This window comes from Macaca thibetana, chromosome 3 (assembly GCF_024542745.1).
Source record: "Macaca thibetana thibetana isolate TM-01 chromosome 3, ASM2454274v1, whole genome shotgun sequence".
In the NCBI taxonomy this organism is placed as follows: Eukaryota; Metazoa; Chordata; class Mammalia; order Primates; family Cercopithecidae; genus Macaca; species Macaca thibetana.
In genome coordinates this window covers 1,138,454-1,162,757 of record NC_065580.1, presented here as the reverse complement: position 1 = coordinate 1,162,757, position 24,304 = coordinate 1,138,454, and the positions used below count along the sequence as shown (strand labels likewise).

General features: G+C 47.0%; 2 protein-coding genes across 2 annotated transcripts in view; one reads left to right on the top strand and one right to left on the bottom strand.

Annotated features, from left to right (window-relative positions):
• The window catches only part of DYNC2I1 (dynein 2 intermediate chain 1), an 850,736-nt gene that overhangs the window by 96,677 nt on the left and 729,755 nt on the right, over nucleotides 1-24,304 (top strand).
• Nucleotides 1-24,304, bottom strand: part of PTPRN2 (protein tyrosine phosphatase receptor type N2) — a 1,007,974-nt gene that overhangs the window by 623,163 nt on the left and 360,507 nt on the right. Inside the window, exons 4-5 of the mRNA XM_050785710.1 lie at nucleotides 18,654-18,756; nucleotides 5,504-5,672 (exon numbers count right to left, since the gene is read on the bottom strand). Coding sequence (XP_050641667.1) covers nucleotides 5,504-5,672; nucleotides 18,654-18,756 — 272 coding nt within the window. The remainder of the gene's footprint in view (nucleotides 1-5,503; nucleotides 5,673-18,653; nucleotides 18,757-24,304) is intronic.

Below are 24,304 nucleotides of genomic sequence, written 5' to 3'. Positions count from 1 at the left end.
GAGTGGACAGGGAATTTATGGTGTTCTGCATGATGAGTACAAGGACTGTGAGCTGGTGCCACCATAGTCAATAAAACAGGAAGCATTACCACCCTAACAATGCAGAAGTCACAACACCTTGATTTAGTGATCAGTAAGCGCCCAATTAGCGTTTAAACGAGGAGAAAGCGCTGAGTCATCTCGCTAATGAACAAAGAGAAAGAGCATGATTTTATTCCCAGTGGCTTCTGTTATAACGTCACCGGCATGAAGGCCCTGAAAGGCAATATGTTTAGGACATTTCCCCATCACTTTTGATGATGGATACATAGAAAACAATGATTTATAAAATAATTCAGAGGAAGTTGATTGTACCTTGAAAGATCATCAGTATATAAAGCTTAAATTTCCAATTAAAATATTTCATCAGCTGAGAGAGGCGGGGAGAAGCCGCGGCCCAGATCTCTAAGTCCCTATATTCACGGGGCAGCAAAATCTGCCCGGCAACACTACAGCCTCCGGTCACGCACTTCCTGCGCTTATTCAGTCTTTGTTCATTAGTGAGATGACTAACAGCTTTCTCCTCATTTAAACACTGGACAGAAAAGAAAATGAGTTCTGGGTTTTCATGCATTTTTTTTAAATACTGAGAAGCATCTATCTTAACAAAGAAGAAAAATACCTAAGCCAAAATGCCACCAAGTGCTCATTTTCTGAATAACCGTTTGACGGCTGTGCTAAATGTCTGTGTGTCGGAATGACCACGGAACTCATTAATTCAAACTCATTAATTCAAACACCTCCGAGGGGGAAAGAAGGACTTCCTGATAATTATGCTGAGGAACGGCAGAGACCCGCACTGCGAGGCCGACCACGGTGTGCGGGAGGTTCCAAGGTGACAGAGCCAAACTTATCAGCAGGTGGACCCTGGCTGCTGGTGGAATATTTGACATGACCAGTGCCCACGCCCCTCTCCCATTCGTGTTTCTTGAAATGGAGAGCAGGCCAGACGGGGGCAGTGGTGGAAGATGCTCCTCTCCCATGCACCCAGCGGCCCTGGGGAGTGGCAGAGCCGGGGCATGCACCCCAACAGATCAGCCCAAATGGACCGTCACAAGCTCCCAATGGAGGGGATGTTCTGGTGCGGAGGCAGCCGCCACGCTCGCCCCTGGATGGGGAAGGCCGCCACTCGCCCGCTGCATGGGGAAGGCCGCCACGCTCCCCGGCTGTATGGGGAAGGCCGCCACGCTCGCCCCCTGCATGGGGAAGGCCGCCACGCTCCCCGGCTGCATGTGGAAGGCCGCCACGCTCGCCCCCTGCATGGGGAAGGCCGCCACGCTCGCCCCCTGCATGGGGAAGGCCGCCACGCTCGCCCCCTGCATGGGGAAGGCCGCCACTCGCCCCCTGTATGGGGAAGGCCGCCACTCGCCCGCTGCATGGGGAAGGCCGCCACGCTCCCCGGCTGTATGGGGAAGGCCGCCACGCTCGCCCCCTGCATGGGGAAGGCCGCCATGCTCCCCGGCTGCATGTGGAAGGCCGCCACGCTCGCCCCCTGCATGGGGAAGGCCGCCACGCTCGCCCCCTGCATGGGGAAGGCCGCCACGCTCGCCCCCTGCATGGGGAAGGCCGCCACGCTCGCCCCCTGCATGGGAAAGGCCGCGACGCTCGCCCCTGTATGGGGAAGGCCGCCACTCGCCGGCTGCATGGGGAAGGCCGCCACGCTCGCCCCCTGTATGGGGAAGGCCGCCACACTCGCCAGCTGCATGGGGAAGGCCGCCACGCTCGCCCCTGCATGGGGAAGGCCGCTTTGAGAGCACTCTAGGGCGTACCTGGAGAATGCTGGTGCTGGAATCCTAATGCAGTAAGTCAGGAACAGAAAGACTTCAGTAAACACCACTGGTTAGTGTGACCAGGCCTGATGAGCACTGAGCTGCTGAGTCCGACAGAGCCACTGAGCACCTGGAGAGCATCCCAGGACATGCAGCCCACTGTGCTCCGCCTAGGAAGGCATCCTGTCTGTGGCAGGAGTTTGCTTTCCCCAGGAGCTGCTATGAGCCAACTCACAGGGCATCACTACGATACCTCCCAATGGTTCATAGCACGAATTGCTCAGTATCTACCAAAGACCTTCACTCTCAGTGAGTTTCTGCAACTTGCTACAGTTTGTTTCTAATGCATGGATGTCGCTGCTGCATGGCTGACCTCACGTCTGGCTGCCTCAGGCACTCAATTTACCCTCGATGAGAATCTATGCTGTGCCCTGTCCCACAAGCAAATTCCATTCTAACTCTGACTCTTTTATTTCAGTGCCAGGGCTATTTAATAAAATAACTGAAACTCAAGGAGGGGCATGATGATGGGTTCAAAATGGAACAACTGAGGCTCCCATTGAATGAAACCCAATGCTGTTTGCAGGTGACGCCCCGCTCACTGGCCCGTCTGAGGCGCGGGGGGTGAGCCTCCAAGGCTATGCTCCTGCCTTTCTCTATTCAGAAGCCCGTGAAGAAGGCCCTTGGATGTCAGTCTAGGTGAGCTCCTGCTTTTCTCTATTCAGAAGCCCGTGAAGAAGGCCCTTGGACGTCAGTCTAGGTGAGCGTGGCCGCCGTCAAGTCGGGGGAAAACACGGGAAACCGTTTCACGGAAAAGTGTCCACTGATTTCCCTTCACTCCAACTTCTTCCGAGTCTCTGAAACTTTTAATGATGCCTCGCCTTTCCCTCGTATGTTACTAAAACCATCTCTGGACTGCACGGGGGTTACTTTACTGATTGTTCACTTCCAGTGTCTGGGAACATGATGTGACGGCCCCGTTACAGAAACCTGAAATCTCACAGCAGCAGCGGAGGCACAGCACGGGGCCCCACAGCCCTTCCGATTAAGACACAACGGGGCAGGGGAGGAGCACGAAGCAATCATTTCAGAGCTGGAGGTGCTGAATTATCAACGTTCAAGGGAGTGGGAGAAATGCCAGTTTCCATCGTGCTGTGCTGAGACCTGCTCTGCAGTGCCGAGGCGCAGGCACGCCGAGGGAATGTGTTTGCCAGGATCCCAGTGCCCTCTGATTCCCCTCATCAGAGTCAGGGACTTCCACTGAGCCCAGTTTCAGACTCTCGACCTAATTTCCATTTTATTTTTTAAAGATTATTTTATCAACGATAGTTATGGTTACAGCCACTCCTGACTGGGCACTCCATGAGGAGCTTCACACGTGGCCCTCGTGACACCTGCAGGGCCACTACCCCTGTTTACAGCTGAGGACTCGGGGGGCACAGAAGCTGAGCAGCCCCTTGGCCCCAGAGCAGTGGGTGGAGGAGCCTCTGACCCAAGGACAGAGCTGCATGAAATCCACCTTCTGCACCCACAAAATCCAGCAGGATGTCCAGTGCACCAAAGGTGCTTAGTTGGTCTCAGTTAATGAATGAAAAATTTAAATTTAGCATGTTTAAAATAGCCTTAAGTGGACCAGACCCTCTAGGGTTAGGCTCACACAGAAGGGCTCCCACAGGCTCCTGGAAAGGCTTTAGGGAATGTTTCTCAGGCCAGCCAGTGGTCCTGATGGGAGGTGGGCCTGGCACAGAGCAGGGCTGGGATTGGCCTCTCATTGTGAGCCTAACCCTAGAGGGAGACCTGGGGCCCGCAGCGCCCGTGACCCTGCACTTCCACAAGGTCTGAAGGCCCCCAACCTCCACCATGAGGGGTGATTTCAAGCAACCAGGAAACACAGTTCGTGATCAGGAAAAACACAAATATGGCCCAGGTGCCACTGGGCCCCCCTTGAGCAGCCTCTCAACTGTGACCTGTGGGTCTGGCACACCGTGGCCCCTGCATGGCTCTGGGCCAGCATCAGGGCTCTGTTTGGCGGCTGTGGACAGCCTAGCTTCTGCATTCAAACATTATTGTGACATCCTCCTGAGCAGAAGCAAGGCCACAGCAAAGATGGCTGCCCAGGAGCTGCCCTCGGAAGGGCCTCAGAGAACCATGGGGCCAAGGCCAGGCCTTCCCCAGGCACCACCTGCTAAGACGCAAAAGTGCCTCAACTTCCTCACCTGCATGCACCAAACATGCCGCCTTGTGGGGCCATCATCTGTGGAAACTCACCCTGTGGTTCCCACGCTTGGAGCAAGGTTCCAGCAAGCCCCTAAGGTGGCCTGGGATTGGGCTTAGCAGCCACGTGTCCTCTGGGAGGACTCTGCCTTTCAAGGTCTGTGGGGGTTGCCCAGAGTTAACTTAAGTCATTTCAATGGCTCAATGTCAGGAACACAATAGAAACTGGGCTCACATTGCTTCCCACATACATCCCAGGGCCACAGCTCCTGGTGAGACCCCAGTGGAGTCCAAGAGAACGCAGAAGGTCCTCAGACTTTCCTGTCTCACACCAGCACAGCTTCCATCTTAGAAAGGAGTGTGTTAAATTAGAGGTGATGTAACTAACGTTTGGCAGAAAAGGAGTGTGTGAGCATCACCAACAAACCCCCAAGGTCCCCAGGGCCATCCTGGGCCTCAACACCTGGTCCAAAATCCTATCCCAGGGAGCTGGCCGGGCTGTGGCCTCCGAAGGTGATTTCTCAGCTCTCGTCCCTCCCTCCTGCCAGGCAATGCAGGACCTGTGAACTCTGGCCTAACCAGTCATCATAAAAATCATGCCTGCTTTTCCATTTACAAAGTTTACTGAGATCCCTAATTCCGTGTCCTTAAAATGTTGAGTGGGCTTTGCATGTTGAAGGGCATCGGAGGGCTCTGGGCTTTGCATGTTGAAGGGCATCGGAGGGCTCTGGGCTTTGCATGTTGAAGGGCATCGGAGGGCTCTGGGCTTTGCATGTTGAAGGGCATCGGAGGGCTCTGGGCTTTGCGTGTTGAAGGCCATCGGAGGGCTCTGGGCTTTGCGTGTTGAAGGGCATCGGAGGGCTCTGCAATGTGGGTCCTTGCAGCTCCCACTGGCCCTGCATAAACACTCCTGGGGTTCGCCTCCGAGCCTGTCTGGGATCTCTGTGCCCAGGGCGTCACCTTGTGTTTTGGTGCGAGACCCTCATGCCCACAGGCAGACAGAGCCCTTATGCTGCCCTGGGCTGCCCCCTGGGGCGGGCTTGCTGGGGAGCAGGAACTTTCCTCAGATGCAGTAGTTGCACCTGGTACCCCTAATTCCAGCCACGTTCAGGGCCCCTTGGTCTCCCTCAGTCGGGTTGCAGTGTCCACTGCTGTCCCAGGTCCCTTCCCAAAGGGTGAAGAGCAGCCACCTACCTCCTCTACCTCCCTGGTGTGCATCTGTGGTTTAAATGGTGGGCTTTCTGGAGTCACACTTTGTCCCAAGAATGATCCTACAGAGCCTCACCCTGAGGACTAAGCATTTGCCGGGGGGCTGGACTGGGGGCAGATGTTGCTTAAGGAGCCCCAGGAACACCAAAGCCCTGTTCACAGGCTGCCCACTGGCCTGGGACACCGGCGTGAAGCCGAGAGGAAACACGTCCAGGTACCCACACCCTAGAGGAAAAGCCAACCCCGGCCCGGGGAGGAAGTGGAAGGGTCACCTCAGCACGGGGTCTGTCCTGCGCCATCCGGGTCCTGGCGAGTGCGTCTGAAGCTGGGGCCTGGGACAGGGCCTCCAGGAAGGGCAGGTGGCGTCGGAAGGCCTTGGCCAGGGCAGCGCCGCCCTCCCGACTGTACCTCCTCTCACTGCCAACGCTGTGTTTTGAGGGCCTGAAAGAGCAAAAGAAACCAGACATCAACCGCATGTTTGCTGGTGCACGGAGCTGCCCTGTCCCCTGTGGTGCCTGGGTGCATGCGAGGGGGCTGGGAGCCCGGCTCGGTGGCCGGCCTGGCCTTGCTGCTCCGTGACCATGAGTTTGAACTTCTCCCAGACCTCCGAGCCTGTGTCTGGACGAGGATGGCTAACAGCACCTGCCTCGTGGTTGTGGGGATGGACGAATGACCCCTTCTGAGAGCTGAAGACAGGGAGTAAAAGTAACACGCAGGAACCAAGGGGAGGAAGAAAGGGAGGAAGCTGCAGGCGCTGGCTGCAGGTTCAGCAAGAATTCTCCAGGAGGCAGAGGCAGCCGAAGGCCGGGTGGGCATGGGGGGCCTGAGGCTTGGCACAGCTTCTGCTGGTTTGTGGGGAGACCAAGGAAGGCAGCCCAGAAGCTGGAAAAGGCGGGAACCAGGTTCTCGCCTCATAAATGTGCATTGTTTTAGGCCTCAGGTTGATGTACTTTGCTGCAGCCTCGGGACGTCCGTGCAGTGCTCTCGGCCCCTCCACTGCAGTCCCTGCTGTTAAACAGTGATGCACACAGACCACGCAGGGCAGGGATGCCTGAGGCTAGAAGGACAAACACATAAGACACTTCCCGCGGGCTGACACACGTGGTGCCCACGCTGCTGAGGGCGGCAGGGGTAGGGCCGGCGAGGACAAGGCCAAGAACCAGGTGCGGCGGGCAGGGGCCCCGCGGAACCAGGAAGGCTGGCAGGGGTCCCACGGAACCAGGCGCGGCTGGCAGGGGCCCCGCGGAACCAGGAAGGCTGGCAGGGGCCCCGCGGAACCAGGAAGGCTGGCGGGGGCCCCGCGGCACTGCTGTGTGCTAAAGGTATAAATCCAGGAGGCAGCTGGACATGTCAGCCACATGTGGCCCCCGCTAACGATGCTCAGAGTCCCTGAGAGAGTGGCCACTTCCCAGCGGGGCCCCCAGCACCAGCTTATGCAGCCACACGGAAAGGAATCTCCCAGCCTCCCAGAGCCAGGGAGATTCACTGGGAAAGCAGCAGTAACGCCCAAGCTCATCCCCACTGTTCTGCAGCTCATGCCCCACTGCCAGCACAAGACTCAGGCCTCCCTCATAACAGGCTTTGCCGGTGCGGTCGGCTGCCATCTGCTTCTCTCAGGCCAGGGAGAAGCTAGGTCCAAGCTGGAGACAGAGTCAGGACTCCCCACTGGCCCACGTGCAGCCCTGATGGAGGCCTGGGCGTGGTGGGAGGACGTCCGTGGCCCCCGGAGCCTGCGCCCCGTCCCCCTTTACCCTCAGCTGCGGCGGAGAGCTTGCCTGAGCCATGGGGCAGCGTCTCAGCCCGGAACACAACGGGCATGGCCTCCCCACCTGCCAGCTCATCCGCAGACTCTGCCACTGGCCTCCACGCCCAGGACTCAGCCACCCAGAGCTTCACAGCCCCCACGGAGGCCTCTGCTTTTTGCATATGACCAAAAGGGCCCAGAGCATGCTCCTAAATGGGGAAGAGAATTCCCACAGGAGATGCCTCTACCAGCCAGGATTAAGAACACCTGCGTGAGTGACTACACTCCACCCCCACCTTCCATCGAGGCCCCACCTCAAAAAAATATATAAATATATATAGTGAGGCTGGCATGGGGGTATAATCCGCTATATAATCCCGGCACTTTGGGAAGTGGAGGCAGGAGGGTCACTAGAGCCCAGGAACTTGAGGCTGCAGTGAGCTACAATGGTGCCGCTGTGCTCCAGCCCCAGGCAACAGAGGAAGACCTTGTTTCAAAAAAAAAAAACAAAAAGTGTGTGCGCGTGTGTGTGCGCGTGTGTGTGCACGTGTGTGTGCGCGTGTGTGTGCGCGTGTGTGTGCGCGTGTGTGTGCACGTGTGCATGTGAGTTTGAGTGTGTAAATGTGTGTGTGAGGGTGTGTGTGCGCGTGTGTGTGCGCGTGTGTGTGCATGTGAGTTTGAGTGTGTAAATGTGTGTGTGTGCGGTGTGTGTGTGCGCGTGTGTGTGCGCGTGTGTGTGCGCGTGTGTGTGCATGTGAGTTTGAGTGTGTAAATGTGTGTGTGAGGGTGTGTGTGCGCGTGTGTGTGCGCGTGTGTGTGCGCGTGTGTGTGCATGTGTGTTTGAGTGTGTAAATGTGTGTGTGCGGTGTGTGTGTGCGCGTGTGTGTGCGCGTGTGCGCATGTGAGTTTGAGTGTGTAAATGTGTGTGTGGCGTGTGTGTGCACGTGTGTGTGCGCGTGTGTGTGTGCGCGTGTGTGTGCGCGTGTGTGTGCATGTGAGTTTGAGTGTGTAAATGTGTGTGTGAGGGGGTGTGTGTGAGGGGTGTGTGAGTATATGAGAATGTGTGAATGTGTGTGTTAGTGTGTGCATGTGTGCATGTGTCTGTGTGAGTGCGTGTGTGTGTGTGTCTGCACACACACACCAGGCTTCTAATAAAATGTAAAGATTTCATAGACGTGGGGTTTAGACACAGACCAAAGAGCTTTCAATTCTGATCATTTTTAGTTTTTATAGTTAATTGAGTGCCTCATTTATGTCTATAAAAGAATAGGCATCACCATTAAAAAGATGGGCCAGTGTGGGGGCCTTGCTGCTCGGCTCTGCTGCCCACAGACAACAGCAGGGCCCTCCGTGAGCCTGCTGCCTCAGCAACGCTCCCAAATCCCCTTCCCCCTGAGAGCCATGCTCAGTGATGACCCATCACTTCAGGTCCGAATTGTGCTGCAGTGGACGGTCCAGATGCCACAGGCCCCCGTGCCATGCCCCACTGCCAGCACGAGACTCAGGCCTCCCTCATAACAGGCTTTGCAGGTGCGGTCGGCTGCCATCTGCTTCTCTCAGGCCAGGGAGAAGCTAGGTTCAAGCTGAAGGCAGGCACTTTCCTGAGAGCCCAGGCACTGGCTGCCTCAGAGCCCTGGGGCATGGCTCCACCGTGGCCTTCTCAACACCTAACTCTAGATCCTTGTTAGCGAAAGAAGACAGAATTACGGCTAGTGTATGAGAGTCATGTTTAACTGGCCACAGGTTGCCTCCAAGTGACCTCACACCACTTAACATATGAAATAGGAGGCTTAAATAGATACTTGCAAGTCTCCCTCCAACTCTGATGCAGGTGTTGACATGAATTCTGTTGACAGCTGTGTTATCAACCTCACAATACACTTTCATCATTTTTGTTTAAACAATCAACTTCTTTAAATGTGATTTAAGTGATAGGAAAACACCATCTATCGATCGATGCAGTTGCCTTCGCGTGCTCTCTCGTGTGTTTCCATCGGGCACCTTTCCCTTCGGCCGGAATGGCGGCTTTACCAGCCCTGGCCATGGAGCTCTGCTGGGGATGATGTCCTTCTGCATCCGTATTTCTGAAACAGCCATAATTTTACCTTTGTATTTGAAGGATACTTCCATGGGATATGGAACTCTGGGTTGATTTTTTTTTTTCTTTCAGTACTTAGAAACGCTTTCCATCATCTTCTGGCATGGAGCATTCTCAAGGAGAAACCTGCAGTGGCCTTCATCATCTCATCTCTCTATGAAATGTACCTTTTTGTCCTCTGACTGCTTTTAAGGTTGGCTTTTTATCACTGGTTTTGAGAAATTTGATTACAATATTTCTTGGTCTTCATGTTTCTTTCTTAGCTCATTGAGCTTTCTGGATCTGTGAGTTTATTATTTTTATCATATTGAAACAATTTTGGTCATTATTTCTTCAAATGATTTTTCTGTTCCTGTCTCTCCCCCCTTGGGACTCCAGTTATACATATGTTTGGCCTTTAGATGTGTCCCATAGCTCACTGGTGTTCTTTATTTTTTTAAATTATCCTTCCTCGTTTCCTTAGTTCCTATTGCTGTTTCTTCAAGTTCACTAACATTTTCTACCACAATGTCTAATCTGCTGTTCACTCCACTCATGATTTTTTCCTGTCTGCTACTTACTGTGTGTCAGTTCTGTGTCTACATGGATGAATTCTATGAGTTGCATTTTCCTGCTCCTTTTCATGCCAGATAATCCATGTCTATATATTCACATTGTGAATTTTACCTTATTGGGTGATGGATATTTGCATTCCCATAAATATTATTTACCCTTGCTCTGGCATTCAGTTAAGTTGCTTGGGACCAGTTCAACCCTCTCAGGTTTTACTTCTAAATCTTGTTTGGCAGAATCAGAGCAGCAATTATCTATGAGAAATTTCTCCCCACTACTGAGACAAGACTCTGTGGGCACTCTACCCAATGATCTGGGAATTATGAGGTTTGCAAGTCTGAGAGGTGTGAAGAGGCGCTAGGTCACACTCTGTATGAATGTCAGGTACCGTTTGCTCTCATTTTTTGGATGGTTCTTTTCCCTCATAGACACAAGATCATCAGTCATCTACCAAATCCTCAGCAGTGACTGAAAATCTCCAGGGCTCTCTGTGCACTCTTCTCTCTTATACTCCGACCTGTGAACGCAAGCTGCCTTGGTTTCCCCAGACCTTCAGCTCTGTCTTGTCAACTCTGGCGGTCCACTGAGCACCACTGTCCCTGAGGCAGCTGGGGGCAAGTGTCATCACCACACAGCTGTGTCCCCTCCCAAAATGGCCCTCCACCATGGAGGTCTGCCTCACCCATGTTTATACCCCATCGGGGGAGGTCTGCATCCCACACTGGTCCCTAGCCCCTGAGGAGGGGTCAGGGCTCCAGAGGCTTCTGTCGTGACCACACTGAGTCCAACCTCTCCTCGGCCAAACTCATCTCTTCACTTCCCCACGATGGGTCTTCCCAAGACCCTGCACTCGGACTTCAGAACCACAGAGTCTGCCGTCCAGACAGCCAAGATGTAGCTCCCCGGGAACCCCCGGGGCCCTGCCCATGGCCAGTGAGGAACTTGGGGGACTTGACTCCAGCGCCCCCGATGCCAGCGGAAAGGCGACTTAGATTTCTCCTTGAGAAGTGCTCCAGGCCAGAAGACAATGGAAAACATTTTTAAAGTAGTGAAAGAAAAAAAATTAACCCAGAATTCTATATCCCATGAAAATATCCTTCAAATACAAAGGTAGACTTATGGCTCTCTTAGAAATACGATGCTGAAGGACATCATCCCCAGCAGAGCTCCACAACCAGGATGTCAACAGCCCAGGCACCCCAGGCAGGCACAGGAGGTAGATATAAGTCAAGGAGCACCTGTATACATATATATGTATACACATGTATGTGTGTGTGTACGTGTGCATGTGTATCTCCTTTCACAGAATGTGATGCTACATTCTGAACAAAATCATATTCAGAAAAAGTCTCAGTATGTCTCCAAACACAGCGCTGTGGCATCACCCAACAGCCTGAGGGAGGTGCAGCTCAGACTCTGCAGGTGCTGAGTGAGGCAGTATTACTGCAAATAGAACACACGCTTTGCTAAGAACAATTTCCACTTCTGGGTATCAGGAAGAAGTGTCTTCTATCCAAATATGACCATCTGGTACTTGTTTATGGGTCTTTACTGCGATTTAGAAACACTTTAGGAAATACACTGGGGCTTGAGTGGATGCGGAACTCACTATAAATTTCCCACATACAGTAATGGAATAGGTTTCCAGGTACTGTTTCCATGTGGGATGTTGATTTTCAAGAACAGATCACTAACATTAGGTGTGTGATGCCTGCATGGGGCTTATTTAAAAATGCCATTTTTGCTTGATTATCTCAATTGATAAATACACCATGGTTTTATTTCTAGTGCCTTTTTGTATTACTTTGTTCCCACACTGCTGATAAAGATATACCTGAGACTGGGTAATTTATAAAGGAGAGGTTTAATTGACTCACAGTTCAGCATGGCTGGGGAGGTCTCAGGAAACTTACAATCACAGCAGAAAGGGAAGCAAACACACCCTTCTTCACAAGGTGGCAGGAGAGACAAATGCAAGGAGCAAAGGTGAAAGAGTCCCTTATAAAACCATCAGATCTTGTGAGAACTCACTCACTATCATAAGACCTGCATGGAGACAGTCACCTCCATGATTCAATTACCTCCCACTGGGTCCCTCCCACGACACATGCAGATTATAAGAACTACAATTCAAGATGAGATTTGGGTGGGGACACAGCCCAACAATATCACTTTTCAAGTGACCCTGATACAGATGTAGTAGACATATAAATTACCAAGGCCTTCGCAGCTCTTTGCATCTCAAATCATGGCTATAGTTTCCTTGGCCATTTTTTAATCGATGAAATTTCATGTTCTATGTTGTCAGAGTGTAATTTAACTGCAGTTAACTTACTTTTCTGGTATTTTGTCTACTTTTCTCACTAATTGCTAATCAATGCAGATGGAACCACCTCATAAATGTACCTTTAAATTGTCATATTCATCTTTGCTTTGCCTCTGCCCATGCTTGGGGACTTGTTTGTGACACTGCAATATGTCACAGCAATGAGAGTGTTTATCATTATGCTGTGTGGTGGTGTAGCAATTAACTCGCACATTGACTTTTGCTCTGTCATCCAGCTTGAAGTAGGTCAAAACTTCATACGTATGGATTTTGTACTTCAAAAAGATGAAAAATGTTTTACACTTAGTAGCTACTCCCTTCTCCACTTGCACACACTGGACTTAGGCTCACGATAATATGAGATATCCTAGATTGTCACCCAGTTTGTTAAAGGAAAAGATTCCAAATTACAGGCCCATCTTATGTTACACATCCAACCTTCATGGCCACCCAAAGTTCCCTGTGAAGTTGTCCGTGCTTACATACCCAGCTGGTATTCTTTGTCCCTGTTCCTGCCTCAGGAGCCTTTAGCATGTTCCCAGGTTCTCTTTAGCCATTAGCATGTTCCCTGGTTCTCAGGTCCTCCTTAGCCCTTACCATGTTCCCAGGTTCTTGGTTATCTTAGCCCTTAGCATGTTCTCAAGTCCTCAGTTCTCAGGTTCCCCTTCCTTGACTCTCTTAGCCCTTAGCATGTTCTCAGCTTCTCCTTATAGCATGTTCTCAGGTTCTCTTAGCCCTAAGCATGTTCTCAGGTTCCTGGTGACTCCTTAGGTGCCAGCTCTGTTCCTCACACTGGGCATTCATACTTACTGCTTTGCTGATCTTCCACACTACGTCTCTTTCTGGCTTTCTCTCTTGGGGCTTACTCTGCTTGAGGGACCTCATGTGTGTGAAGAGAAGAACCAGCAGGAGAAATTAGCTTGTGGTAAGCCCAAAACAGGGCTGTGAATTCTGAAGACTTCATTCTAATGTCACTTTTATTTCATGAATGAGTAATTGGTTTTCGGCAAGTAACTCAATCTCCTGAGATTAACTGCCTCATGTGAAGAACACCAGCTACTATGTCACTGGCCTATTGTGGATTCCTGTTCAGCTGTGAAGCTCAGAATGCTCTGAACACACATGAACTGGAGAAATCCAGGCGACATTCTTGGTTAGTGTTGCTACCCATGCAAGAATTCAAAGGCATGGGCAGATCACGCATTCCGTCCTTCACCACCGTTTATCCAGCAAATGCTGGCCCGGGGTCTATCTGGCAGAGGGCACAGGCAGGCACTAGGGGAGCCTGGTTAGAAGCAGCTCCTGGGACTGGGGAGTGAGGACGCTGAAAGCCAACAGGGCTCCTTATCACGCAGCAGGAATCAGAACATGAGGATCCCTTTAACAAGGAATGAAACAAATCCTTTACTTTAAAATCGCTTGAAAATCTAGAGGCAAAGGCCACAAATTAAATCTAAAATAAGAAAAATTTATAAATACTAAAGAAGAGGAGAATGAGCCACAATCCACGTATGAGGAGGCAAACAAGCCACAATCCACGTATGAGAAGAAAGAGCCCCAAAGAGGAATCGGTACCCTTGCTGCGGGCCCCACCCTCCGACCTGACCCACGGGGCTTTGGAAACACCACTTGACCTTATAAAAGCTGAGTTTCAAACAGAAACAGTCCCAAAGGCCAAATTCTGAAGATAGCCATGGATTAACCAGGCAACAAAAACAAAGAGGAAGCAGGAAAGGCCCTATTCATCTAGGAAAATGGAATCCAAGACAAGCATTAAGGGAGATGCAGACACCATTTACACAACAATCCGCCAGTGATGGACGCCGAGGACGGGCTGACGCAGCCCCGTGTGCTAAGCAGCAGAGCCTCAGAGCCTATGAAGCTAAACACGTCAACCCCCAAAGGAAAACTCACAGAAATACTGTCTTTGAGAAATTTCAGAAAGTCACAATATAAATAAGGACATGTTGATCTGAAATAATACAATTGACACATTTTTACCTAATTACACATCATATATATATATAAAATTATAAACTATTTGTAAAAATCTGTATCCTGCAAATAGTTAAACGAATATATTATTGAAGCGCCAACTGGAGATTAAATATGGTTCCAATTAGGCCAAAGAAATCCTCAAAATTACCAAAGAGCAAAAGTTGAACAAAGTCACATTCTGACCAAAATGCAGTAGAATTAGACACTAATTTAAACTTTAAAAACAACACATAAATATGAAAAAGTAGAAAAGCCTACCAAACACTTGTTTCAAAAGGATATAAAATGACAATTACTGATAATTTAGAACAAAAGCAAGTGAGAATTCGTCAAAGTTATAGAATGATGTTAAAATTATGCTCAAAAGCAAATAATAAATTTATGTGATTTCATTATTTTTAAAAAATGAATAAAGAGCATAAATAAGTTTTACTGAAAAAGCTTAGAGAATAGCAAAAAGAAGAAAATCTGAGAGATAATTCTTTTTAAAAATTGTGTTAAAAGGGTGAACAAAAGGAATTTTTTTTTGAGCCAGGGTCTCACTGTCTCCCAGGCTACAGTGCTGTGTGTAATCATGACTCAGGCAGCCTCAATCCCGGGCTCAGGTGATCCCTCAGCCTCCTGAGTAGCCAGGCGCCACCACACCCAGCTAAAGAAAAAGTGAGTTTACAATGGCAAGGGAATATAACTACACATGTGCTGAGTAATTTTAAAAATCATAATAGTGAGGACTAAGCTCTGATTTTTTTTATCTTGCCCAAATTCCTATCTAAGAGGTCTGGGAAGTCATGCCCTAACAAACCATAAATTCTCATCAGAGGGTTTTATTTGACCCTATATATCGTGACTTACTTTTCAGTCTGACTCTGGCAGAACATTACCAGGCAAGGAAAAAAATCAAAATATTTAACCCTAAAATATATTTCCTTGCAATACTTTGAAATTGCCCTGCAAAGTCTCTTGTGGAAAAAATCCACATTCTATAGGGATCCCCTTCCCCCTTTGTTTTCCTTTCTTCCTTTCCAGATCCCAGGAGATAATCAACCAAGAGCTAGGCACCCTTTTAGGTCCAATAAGGAGCATCTTACAACCTGCTCTCTCTGAAGTCAGCTATCTGAGAGCTTCCTCTGCACAATAAAACTTGGTCTCCACAATCCTTTATCTTAACCTGAGCATTTCCTTTATGTGGGTCCCAGGTCTTCAGATAAACTCAACCAGTTGTCAACCAGAAAATGTTTGAATTCACCTATAGCCTGGAAGCCCCAGCTTTGAGTTGTCCCTCCTTCTGAACCAAACCAATGTATTTGATTGATGTCTCACGCCTCCCTAAAATCTATAAAACCAAGCTGCACCCCGAGCACCCTGGGCCCATGTGCTCAGGGCCTCCTGAGGGCTGCGTCACGGGCCATGGCCACTCATATTTGGCTCAGAATACATCTCTAAAAATATTTTACAGAGTTTGACTCTTTTCATCAACAGGAGAAGAGCATCCACTACACTGCATTACCAAATGTGGAATAGGTATTAAAGGATAGCTTTTAAATACCCCAAATCACACAACAGTGTAAGCATGTTTTACCAATAATCTTGGAAGACAATGAAAATGCCCTATAAATAAAGAGCATTCCTAAAAATTATACTAGAAAGTAGATCATTTCAATGGTAAAAGAAGTTTTCCAGAAATTTTAGGAAAAAAAGTAAAACGATCACATTTCCATGAGGATGATAATTTTGTGGGCAACTGTTGAGGAAGATGACGGGCCACACTGTTTCTTATTCTCTCCTGGGCAGGGCCTCGTGGGAACCTCCCTCAGTAGGTGTCAGAGTCGGGCACGAGGAAGGCGCCGCCATGGGACCGAGGAGGCCTTTGGGTCAGCAGGAGGGACAGCATGAGAGGGGGTGACTGTCCCAGGCAGTCATGCCTGGGCTTGGGGAAGAGCTGGGGAATGTGCCCAGACTGCCCTGCCCTCCACGCTGGGTGCAGCTTGTTCCAAACCCCACCAAAGCCAGGGCCCCAGAGGACCCGATGGAGCCTACAGGCATGAAGCCCATCGCAGGGCAGGGGAGGGGAGTGGGGAGGAAAGGAGTCTGGAGAATATCTAGCCAATGCCTCCCTAAATGGGCCTCTGTTTTGGGGGCAGGGATAATTGGTCTTGCCTGGGTTCAACACTCACAAAGAAAGAATTTGGAAATCCAACCTACAGAATGGTAAGAGCTCTCTGTTTTTATTTGCAACCATAGCTAGTGCCATCTACGTTCCAGGCTGATAAAAATATTTTTACAAAATATAATATGTGAAAAGTTACTACCCTGAAATATAAAGAATCTATAATACAAGGAACAAACAGAAATATACAAAAAGTCCTTTTTATACAGACAAAGACATATACAGGAAATTCACAAAGAAAATTCCAATCTTGGCCGGACGTGGTGGCTCATGCCTGTAATCCCAGCACTTTGGGAGGCCAAGGTGGGTGGATCACGAGGTCAGGAGTTCGAGACCAGCCTGGCCAACATGGCAAAACCCCGTCTCTACTAAAAATACAAAAATTAGCCAGGCGTGGTGGCGCACACCTGTAGTCCCAGCTACTCAGGAGGTTGAGGCAACAGAATCGCTTGAACCCAAGAGGTGGAGGCTGTAGTAAACCGAGATCACACCACTGCACTCCAGCCTGGGTGACGAAGCAAGACAGAGAAAAGAAAAGAGAGAAGAGAAGAGAAAGAAAGAGAAGAAAGAAAGAAAGAAAGAAAGAAAGAAAGAAAGAAAGAGAAAGAAAGAAAGAGAGAAGAGAGAGAAAGAAAGAAAAAGAGAAAGAAAGAAAGAAAGAAAGAAAGAGAGAAGGAAGGAAGGAAGGAAGGAAGGAGGAAGGAAGGAAGGAAGGAAGGAAGGAAGGAAGGAAGGAAGGAAGGAAGGAAGGAAGGAAGGAAGGAGGAAGGAAGGAAGGAAGGAAGGGAAGGAAGGAAGGAAGGAAGGAAGGAAGGGAGGGAGGAAGGAGGAAAAGGGGGGGAGGGAGAGGGAGGAGGAGGGAGGGAGGGAAAGGAGGGAGGGAGGGAGGAAGGAAGGAAAGAGGAGGAGGAGGAGGGAGGGGAGGGAGGAAGGAAGGAAGGAAGGAAGGAAGGGAGGAAGGGAGGAAGGGAGGGAGGAAGGGAGGAAGGGAGGGAGGGAGGGAGGAAGGAAGGAAGGAAGGAAGGAAGGAAGGAAGGAAGGAAGGAAGGAAGGTTCCAAGCTCAAAGTCTATGTATTTAAAACAAAGATAACATACCATTTTTCATAATAAAACTGGCACTGTTTTAAATAATAAAAACTGGCAATTTTTTCAAACGACCACGTTTAACGTTTAGAAGGCACAATCCAGGCACCTCTCCAGGGATGCTGCTGAGTTTGATTTCTCAGAGGCAGGTCCTCCCTGGATTCTTCTCTCGGTGGCGCTCCTTTCCTCCCACGTTGGGCAGCTTCTGTTTGCCCCGTTCTGCACCCCCAGACTGAGGAGGAGCCATCCCCTGCTTGGTGCTCCCAATTCTTCAGCCCTCTGCTGCTTGCCCGTCTTGGGCCGCCCAACCCATCCCTACACTTGATGGAGTTCAAGGTCCCTGGGGCAGTGCACAGCGCCCCCAGTGGAATTTAGAGGGGAGTACGAGGAGTTTGAACACATCCAACATGAACATGGAAATTCAACACAGCTCAAGTTGAAAACATTTTGGTGGGTTTTTGTTTGGTTTCCTACAGGAAAGACTTAGAGTATAACAGCACATTCTCTTAGATAAAGGAGGTATTAAAGGTAGATACACCAGGCACAGAAGGACAAAGACGCGGCCCCTGCCCTCAGTGTGCGCCGCGTGCTGGGGGTCCGTTACCAGTTCTCCACACGTTCTCACTCTTTTGATCCTGCCAGGACACTTAATTGCCTTCCGTATCAGATGGACATGGGCATAAAAGCCGCTATCTAAATTTTGTGTTACTGGAATCTTTCTGACTAAAGACTATGGCTCTAGAATAGTCTGTCAGGGAAAAATGGACTTTTCAAACTAAACCTTTAGGAAAGGTCATTTTCATGTGTTCTTTTTTTTTTTTTTTAACATGAAAAATAGCACAATGGCTCAGGAATCCAACAGTGCCAGCTTTCTTACTGTGATTTGTCTTTAAACTAATTTTTTAACCTCCCTATGTCTCAATTTCCTCACTTTCAAGAATGGGTATGACATTAGTACATGGTATGTATGACATTACCAGATAGTTTATATGACATTAGTAATTGCCACATAGTTTGAGTACAAAATAAGAGAATATGGAACAATATATTTAGCTCAGTATAGGTTGCTATGCTCTGGGAAAGGACAATAAAGACTTTCACAATTTAATTCTGCTTTTTGTCTAAAGCAAAAATAATTCCTTAGAAATGGGAATTCTCAACTTATCTGCTTTTGATCAAGGCCTTGAAGATGTAGGATTTCTCTAAGAGTCTCATGGAAAAATGAAGAACCCCTAGGCATGTCTCAATGAAAATGGCACCTCACTGGAGGGTCACCCAATATCTCTCTCATGGGAACCAACCTTTTCCTTACAGATATCCTAACTTTCTGAAACATCTGCACCAGAAAGATAGTGGGTTCTTTGCTACATTAAAATAAACGAACAAATCCTAAGTGTAATGGCTATGGGCTGTGTCCCGGGAGCAAAGGGCAGTGAGCCACATCCACACTTACCTGGCTGGGCTGGACGCTTCAGGACGCCTCAGGTAGGTTTTGGGGAGGTCTGCAAGTTCCTGGTCCATCACATACTGAGTGTAGTCATCCTGCCACGTGAAACCTGTGGACAAAAGTTGCAAAACTTGTGTCATCATTTTGGAAGTTTAGCCAAAGCTCTTGCTTCAGTCTCGTAAGTAGTTGCATTTCACCATCACGTTGATGGTCCCATCTGCAAAGTAAGGCTCCCTCTCACTGCAGTTTATCAAGAAGATCTTCTCCTTAAAGAAATTCCCACTTTCTGAAACTTCTAGGCCAAAAAGAAAACTGAGGCTCTGCTGCATTAATAATAATAATACAAAGACTTGGGTGAGCGTGGAGAAAGATGGCCAAATAGAAGCCTCCAGTGATCATCCTCCCTGTAGGAACACCAAATTGAACAACTGGCCACACAGAAAAGCACCTACATGAGAACCAAATTTCAGGTGAGTGGTCACAGTACCTGGTTTTAACTCCATATCATTGAAAGAGGCACAGAAGAAGGTAGAAAAGATCATTTGGAATTGATGATGTCACCCCTCACCCATCCCCCTGCAGTGGCTGTGTGCCCCAGAGACAGAACGCATATGCACTTGGGAGAGAGAGCACAGTGATTGTGGGACTGTGTATTGGAACTCAGTGCTGCCCTGTCACAGTAAAAACAACACGCAGAATTCAACCAGTGCCCATGGAGGGAACATGTAGACCAGCCCTGGACAGAGGGGTGCCACCCATCCCAGTGGTCAGAATCTGAGTTCTGACAAGCCTCACCACCATGGGCTAAAGTGCTCTGGGGTCCTAAATAAACTTGAAGGCTGTCTATGATAGAAGGACTACAATTCCTGGGCAAGTCCTGGTGCTGTGCTTGGCTTGGAGCCACTGGACTTGGGGTGTACACAACCTAGTGAGGTATCAGCTGGGGAAACTAAGGGTGCTTGTTCACCCCTCCCTCAACCCTAGACAGCACAGCTCACAGCTCCAAAAGAGACTCCTTCCTTCCATTTGATAAGAGAGGGAAGAGTAAAGAGGACTTTATCTTACAACTTGGATAACTGCTCAGCCAAAGTAGGATAGGGCACTGGGCAGAGTCATGAGGCCCCCATTCCAGGCCCTACTTCCCAGGTGACATTTCTAGACACACCCTGGGTCAAAGGAAAATCCACTGCCTTGAAGGGAAGGTCCTAGTACTGGAAGGATTCATCATCTCCCGACTATAGAGCCCTTGGGCCCCAAATAATCAACAGGGGTACCCAGGCAGTACCCCATGGGCCTTGGGTGAGACTCAGAGATGTCCTGGCTTCAGGTCTGATCCAGAACAGTCCCAGTGGTGGTGGCCACAGAGGTGCTTGTGTCACCCCTCACCCAGCTCCAGGAATCTTAGGACAGAGTGAGAGAGAGACTCCGTTTGTTTGGGAGAGTGTAAGAGAAAAAAAAAAGTCTGCCTGGTAATCCACAAAATTCTTCTGGATTGTATCCAAGACTACCAAGGTGGTACTTCTATGAGTCTGAAAGAGCCATGAAATTACTGGGCTTTGAGTGCCCCCTAAAGCACATATGGCTGCGGGGATTAAAAACTTAGATCACAACACCAAAGTCCCTTCAATTACCTGGAAAGCTTTCCCAAGAAGGATGAGTACACACAAGCCCAGATTTTAGAGACTTCAATAAATACCTAACTCAGACACCGACAAACATCCAAGAGCATCAAGACCATCCACGAAAACAGGACCTCACCAAATGAACTAAATAAGGCACCAGGGACCAATCCTGGAGAGACAGGGATAGATATGTAACCTTTCAGACAAAGAATTCAAAATAGTTGTTTAAAAAAAATTCAGTGAAATTCAAGATAACACAGAAAAGACAAACAGAATCCTATCAGATAAACTTAACAATGAAATTGGAATAATTAAAAACAATCATGCAAAATCTCTGGAGTTGAAAAATGTAACTGACCCACTGCGGAATGCCTCAGACTCTCTTGACCGCAGAGTTGACCAAGCAAGACAAAGAATTAGTGAGCTTGAAGACTGGCTATTTGAAAATATGCAGTCAGAGGAGACTAAAGAAAAAAGAATTTTAAAAAATGAAGCACAACTGCATTATCTAGAAAATGGCCTCAAAAAGAGAAATCTAAGATTTATCACCCTTCAAGAGGAGGGAGAGAGAGAAAGAAAGGGGGAGAAGGTTTACTCGAAAGGATAATAATGAGAACTTCTCAAACCTAGAGTAAGATATCAATGTTCAAGTGTAAGAAGACCACAGAACACTAAACAGATTCAACCCAAATAAGACTACCTCAAGACATTTAATTATCAAACTCCCAAAGGTGAGGAATGAAGAAAGGATCCTAAAAGCTGACAAAGAAAAGAAACAAAGAAAAAAACATACAATGGAACTCCAGTATGTCTGGCAGCAGACTTTTCAGTGGAAACTTTACAGGTCAGGAAATAGTGTCATTGTTATTTAAAGTGTTAAAGGAAAGAAATCCTTTTATTCTGAAATTGTATATCCAACAAAAATGCATTTCAAATATGAAGGAAAAATGCCTTCCCAGACAAACAAAAGCTGAAGGATTCCAACATCACCAGACCTGTCCTATAAGAAATGCTAAAGGGATTTCCTCAGTCTGAAATAAAAGAAAGTTAGTGAGCATTAAGAAATCATCTGAAGGTACAAAACTCACTGGTAGTAGCAAGTACACAGAAAAACACAGAATATCGTAACACTGCAATCGTGGTGTGTAAACTGCTCATATCTAGAGTTAAAAGACTAAAAGATGAACTGATCAAAAAAAACTCCAACAACTTTTCAGATATAAAGATATAAATAGAAACAACAAAAAGTTAAAAAGTAGGGGGATGAAGCTAAAGTGTAGAGTTTTTATTAGTTTTCTCTGTGCTGGTTTGTTAGCTTGCTTATGCAATCCATGTTAAGTTGTTATCCATTTAAAATAATGGGTTATAAGATGTTATTTGCAAGCCTTATTGTAACCTCAAATCAAAAAACATAAAACAGATACAACAAAAAGTAAAAAGTAAGAAATTAAAACATACCACCAAAGAAAATCACTTTCACTTAAAAAAAACAGTAAGGAAAGAAATAAGAAAGAGAAGACCACACAACAATCAGAAAACAAATAACAAAATGGCAAGAGTAAGTTCTTACCTATCAAACATAACTTTGAGTACACATGGACTAAACTCTCCAATCAAAAGACACAGAGTGGTTGAATGGATTTAAAAAAAAAAAAAAAAAAAAGACCCAATCATCTGTTGCCTACAAGAAACACACTTTACCTATAAAGACAAACATAGACTAAAAAAATAAAGGGATGGAAAAAGATAATCCATGCAAATGGAAACCAAACAAGAGCAAGAGTAGCTATACATGTATCAGACTAAATAGATTTCAAGACAAAACTACCAAAAGAGACAAGGTCATAATGATAAAGGGGTAAATTAAGCAAGAGGACACGACAACTGTAAATATATATGTACCCAACACTGGAGCATCCAGATATATAAAACATATTTTATTAGAGTTAAAGCAAGAGACAGACCCCAATACAATAACAGCTGAAGACTTCCACATGCCACTTTCAGCACTGGACAGAGATCATCCAGACAGAAATTCAACAAAGATATATCAACCAAGCTGCACTATTGACCAAATGGACCTAATTGACATTTACAGAACATTTCATTCAATGGCTATGAAATCCATATTCTTCTCCTCAACACACAAATAATTCTCAAGAACAGCCCATACATTATGGCAACAAAATGCATCTTTAAAAATTCAAAAACAAACTGAAATTACATCAAGTATCTTCTCTGACCACAATGGAATTAGAAATCAATAACAGGGAAAATTTTGGAAACTATACAAACACATGGAAATTAAACAATACACTTCTGAATGACCAGTGGGTCAATGAATAAATTAAGAAGAAAATTTAGAGATTTCTTGAAACAAATAATAATAAAAATACAACATACCAAAAACCTGTGGGATGCAGCAAAAGCAGTACTAAGAGGAAAGTTTATAGCTATAAACACCTACATCAAAAAAAAAAGAGAGAAAACCCTCAATCTATTGATGCATCTTAAAGAACTTTAGAAAAGCAAGAGCAAACCAAACCCAAAATTAGTAAACAAAAAGAAATAATAAAGATCAGAGCAGAAATAAATGAAGTTGGAATGAAGAAAACAATACAAAAGATCAATGAAAACAAAAAGTTGGTTTTTGAAAAGATAAACGAAATTGATAAACCATTATCTAGACTAAGAAAAAAGGAGAAAAGAGCCAAATAAAATCAGAGATGAAAAAGGAGACATTACAACTAGTACTGCAGTAATTCAAAGGATCATTAGAGGCTACTATGAGCAACTACATGCCAGTAAATTAGCAAACCCAGGAGAAATAGATAAATTCTTAGACACATAGAACCTACCAAGACTGAACCATGAGGAAATCCAAAACCTGAACAGATCAATAACAAATAATGAGATTGAAGCTGTAATAAAGTCTCCAAGCAAACAAAACCCTGGGACTTGATCACTTCGCTGCTGAATTTTACCAAATATTTAAAGAAGAACCTTACTCAAACTATTCCAGAAGATAGAGGAGGAGGAAATACCTCCAAATTCATTCCATGAAGCCAGTATTACCCTGATACCAAAACCAAAGACATATCAAAAAATAAAACTACAGGCCAATATCCCTGATGAATATTGATGCAAAAATTGTCAATAGTCGTCAACTGTCCTGGGGACAGGACAGTCTCTTCAGTAAATGGTGCTGGGAAAACTAGATAACCACATGCAGAAGAATGAAACTGGACTCCTATCTCGTCGTATACAAAAATCACACAAACATGGAGTAAAGACTAAATCTAAGACCTCAGACTATGAAATGACTACAAGAAAACATTGGGAAAACTCCCCAGGACATTGAATAGTGTAAAATTTCTTTAGTAATACCCCATAAGCACAGGCAGCCAAAGCAACTTGAGTAATGCCCCACAAGCACAGCATTGGACACAAAATTGGACAGATGGGATCACATCAAGTTTAAAAACCTCTGCACAGCAAAGGAAACAATCAACAAAGTGAAGAGACACCCACAGAATAGGAGAAAACATTTGCAAAGTATTCATCTGACAAGGGATTAATAACCAGAATATATAAAAAGCTCAAACAATTCTGTAGAAAAAAAATTTGATAATCTAATTTAAAATGGGCAAATAGACATAGCTCTGAATAGACATTTCTCAAAAAAGACATTCAAATGGCAAACAGGTATATGAAAAGGTGCTCAACATCACTGATCATCAGATAAATGCAAATCAAAACTGCAATGAGATATCATCTCACCCCAGTTAAAATGGCTTTTGTCCAAAAGACAGGCAATAATAAATGCTGGCGAGGATATAGAGAAAAGGTAACCCTCATACACACTGCTGGTGGAATTGTAAATTAGTACAACTATTATGGAGAGCAGTGTGGAGGTTCCTTAAAAAGCAGAAAATAGAGCTATAATATAATCCAGCAATCCCACGGCTAGGTTTATATCCACGGTCAGGTTTATACCCAAAAGAAAGGTAATCAGTGTATCAAATAGATATCCAC